The sequence below is a fragment of the Octopus bimaculoides genome, chromosome 17, assembly GCF_001194135.2.
Source record: "Octopus bimaculoides isolate UCB-OBI-ISO-001 chromosome 17, ASM119413v2, whole genome shotgun sequence".
NCBI lineage: Eukaryota > Metazoa > Mollusca > Cephalopoda > Octopoda > Octopodidae > Octopus > Octopus bimaculoides.
In genome coordinates, this window is record NC_068997.1 from 108,131 (window position 1) to 112,213 (window position 4,083).

Sequence of the window (4,083 nt, forward strand, 5' to 3'; positions counted from 1 at the left end):
GGGGGGGGGGGTCGGCTGCACCAGGTTCCAATCTGATTTGATAAAGATTCTATGGCTGGATGCCCTTCCTAATGCCAACCACTCTGAGAGTATAGTGAGTGTTTTTGACATGCTACTGGCATGGGTGCCATTGACCTCACACCAGCATTGGCCATAACTGCAGTCTCACTTGGCTTGGCAGGTCTACACAAGCATGGTTCATTGCCAAAAGTCTTGGTCACCTGTTACTGCCTACAAGAGGCCCAACACTTGAACCGTGCCTTTTACATGCCACTGGCATGAGTGCCAGTCAGACGGCACTGGCATTGGCCACGGTTACGATTTCACTTTGGCAGGTCTTCACAATAACAGCATATCGCCGAATGATTGAAGGCTACTTTTAACAGGCTAGTTACAAGACACTGGCATTGGTCACGACTACGGTCTGGCTTGATGTCATTGCCCCCATAGATAAACCACTTTACAGTTGACAAACAGAATAATGTGCCTTCCTTAAGAACACAATGCAATGTTAACTTTGAGTTTCAAGTTAATTTAATTTTTTGGGTAGGAGACACTAAGTGGTTTTCTTCCTTTCTGACATTTTGTCTGTCCCTCTTTCTTTCTGAATGTGTATTTATGTAGTTAATAAAGTTATTTGTTTTTTATGAAGAAGCTTTATGAAAAATATAACATTCCTTTCACATTTCGATTTAAACTTTCAAATAGAAAAACATGTTCTAAAAAACAAAAAAACATTCTCAAGCATATATTTTCCCTATCTTGAACACATACATAATTGGATAGGACTGACCTAGAAACATCAATACTTACAATTCTGTCTAGTCTGCAGGAATATGGTGACAGTGTCAATCTGTCGATATTTTAAGCCAAGTTCCAGAGCCCGAAGGGGTAATGAACAACGCCCCCAATGATTCATCTGGCACAGTTCATCAGTGAAACGAGCTCCGCCATAAGTCATAACCTGAAAAATCAATTCCAATTTAAATTAAGCATATTTTCCTTACCCTACCCACACAATTAATATAACTATTTTTGAAGATTAACAATTTTTCACCCCCATCACCTCACCAAACCCAATCCAGCCTTCAGACCAATTTTGGCTAACGTTTTTTGCACCATGCACTTAAAAACGACAGGAAGAAGCCTTTTTGATAAAAAGAGAAAAATGTTTTGAATATATTTTCAAACAAAAAAGTGCGTGATTTAAGGGTAATTTAGCAGTTGTTTCTAGCACATCTCACAACTACTTGGTACCTTTCTCAATTCCCATTGCATGTAGATCTAGATTAAAAAACAAGAAAAACGTGAGAACTAATCCTTGCTTTAGCATGAAAAGCATAAATTAAAAGTCGTTAAAAACATTCATAATGTACAGCAAACTCTTTCGTAGGAGAGAAAGGAAAAACACTGAAAACGAATTTGTAAACATTACCATACATAATCCAACTGCAAAATCAGAAAAAAGATCCCCCAAAAAACATCACACCAGACTTTAATAGTCTACAAAACAATATTCATTGCACAACATAGTTGTTATTGACAAAATTTGACCAATATTTCTCAAAGAGAAACAAAATTTACATCTACAAGAATATCTGCCAGGTAAAATTTGGACAGCGAGAGAGAATAAACAACATTCTCAATGATTCAATGTTAATTTTGCACTCTAGAAGACTTATGTAGCTCAATTTAGTGTATATTTTTGCAGGAATATATGTTTATTTCGTAATTAGTTTGTCTTTTTCTTGAAATTCTTGTTCAAACTCAAGATAATTGTTCACATTCAGAACTTTCAAATGATATATAATTTTCAATGGAAAAATGTATCTTGACATGAAAATGAACAAGCAAAACGTGCTTGTCTCCCTTCTACGGCACTGTATAATGATATTTAATCAAAAGTGATACATGCAACACATCAATTCTGTATGAATCACATGAAGCATGAGAGAGCTACAAATAGTACTTCTCAGACAATAATAACAAGCATGAAATGCATTTTGATATCCAAGTTTACAATATATACAAATAAATAAACAACAAACCTTATCCACAAATTCCTCTTGGTGAAGCTCATCAACTATTGCAAATATTCCAGTTTCTTTTAGGATAAGAGGTGGGTGACATTTTTCCATACCCAGTACAAGGAGACCAGTCTCTTTTTTAAAACTGAATATCAAATGACAATATAATAAGAAGATTATAGAAATATACATACTTAAGCATGCACAGAAAATACATACACACAAATATACACATGCATACACACACACACACACACACACATATATATATAAATACAAATACACTTGCATGCCCACATGGATATACATGAAAAGATATAAAGTGCATTGATAAGAAATTTCTTCTTTTATGTTCAATGTAAAAAAAAACAACTCACCGTTTTAATTTGACATTGCCAGTTGTAAAGTCACACAGCCATAAAATTGATAGATCTATGTTGTCTCTCTTGGAGAACAGCACTTTTGCTGATGTTGTTGACAAAGCAATTTCTTTGACACTATGTTGTTCTAGGAATTCTGGAAGTTGTACTACTTTAATTTTTTCATCCAGAGTTGCTGATGAAAGACATTTTTTCAATCCAGATACTCTTCTTTTAACAACTTTTCCAAGACATGATACATTAGAAAACTGGCCTCTTTGGATCACTGGCAAACAATAACCATATTTATGAATGCGTATCCACTTTTTGTATTCTCTGTCTTGTGAAAGGTTATTGGATGGAAAAAAGAATTTGCAGTCTGCTGGACATAAAGTGTATAAATCCTTCAAAGAGAGGCAGATAGCAGAGTTTATTTCAGTGATAAGGAAGAGATGTGCAACATCATTTGACATACACCAAAACCGGGGCATACTGCTACAGAGGTGAACAACAGAGCAAAGATCAACCTGAAGGTAACATACTCCATCACTGCTATCATATAGATCTGGATAAAATTCAGTTAAGGACTACAAGGAAAAATTTTCCTGTGTTGTAAAACAAAAAAAAATTTTTAACAAGCTGCTTTTTTTCTTACTTGTTTCAGTGATTTGACTGCAGCCATTTTTTTTTTTTTTTTCAGTACCAAAACATATTTATGCTGAAGGAGTCGACTAACTAGTTCAACTTGATATTTTTGAAGCACGTGACATAATGGTAAATTGTATTTTGTTTTGCTGTGTCATTACATATATTGTTGAAGTTTATTATTTTGTAACAGAAATTTGGCTTTTAATCTCAACTTAAGCTTACAAACTTGTATACTTAAAATTTTGTTCCTTTCTCTCTCTACTTATCAATCATCCCACCCAGTTCTCCATTTTACACAGGCTTGCTCAAACATACATCTGCCACTTGAATTTTGACTTTTGTTGAAAGATATGGAAGTTGACTTAAACGTGAGCTGTGTATGTTGGTTTTTACTTCCAATCTTTTCACCTGCCCACTTCACCATTAACTACTGGAAATCTCTCCTAGTAACTAAGAGACCATCAGCCTTCCTTTGAGACAGTCATTGTTGACTTAATACTTACATACACATCATATACCTTGGACTGCTAACACCTACTAGCTGAGGCTGTACACACAGTAGTGGTAATGAGTGCAGTTATGGTAATAACTGGTAAAGCTTTGGGATGTAAGTTAATGATAGCAAATCAAATGAAAGAAGGACTAATATAACTATGTGCGCAAATTTTGAAACTGTTGGCAATCTACACAGACGTCTTTCTTTTTTAATGGTGCAGAACTGAAACAGCAACTAATAAAATTACTACCTGAAATTCTCCTCTTCCTGTCACCATATGACTGAAAACCACCACTTAGCTGTTATTTCTACATTTCTGAACTTCCTTGCATAGATTACTTCATTCAACTAAATTCTACATTTTGATTATGTTTCATCAACAACCAATAAATAAAATATATTTTTATGTAGTAAATATATAGTTCTTAAATTTATTCTTCTTCTTTGTAAGAATTCTTCTAATAATATGCATGCAGCCATTTCAATACTTGATACTGAACGTATATTCTACACTACACCTTCCTATGCCAGTGCCATGGTAAGAGCCCCCCCC

At 34.7% G+C, this 4,083-nt stretch overlaps 1 protein-coding gene across 2 annotated transcripts in view; it reads right to left on the reverse strand.

Annotated features, from left to right (window-relative positions):
* LOC106869329 (spatacsin) overlaps positions 1-4,083 on the reverse strand; it is a 110,830-nt gene that overhangs the window by 99,894 nt on the left and 6,853 nt on the right. For both annotated transcript variants that reach the window (XM_052974099.1, XM_014915038.1), the window contains exons 4-6: positions 2,405-2,951; positions 2,049-2,172; positions 814-964 (exon numbers count right to left, since the gene is read on the reverse strand). In XM_052974099.1, coding sequence (XP_052830059.1) covers positions 814-964; positions 2,049-2,172; positions 2,405-2,951 — 822 coding nt within the window. The remainder of the gene's footprint in view (positions 1-813; positions 965-2,048; positions 2,173-2,404; positions 2,952-4,083) is intronic.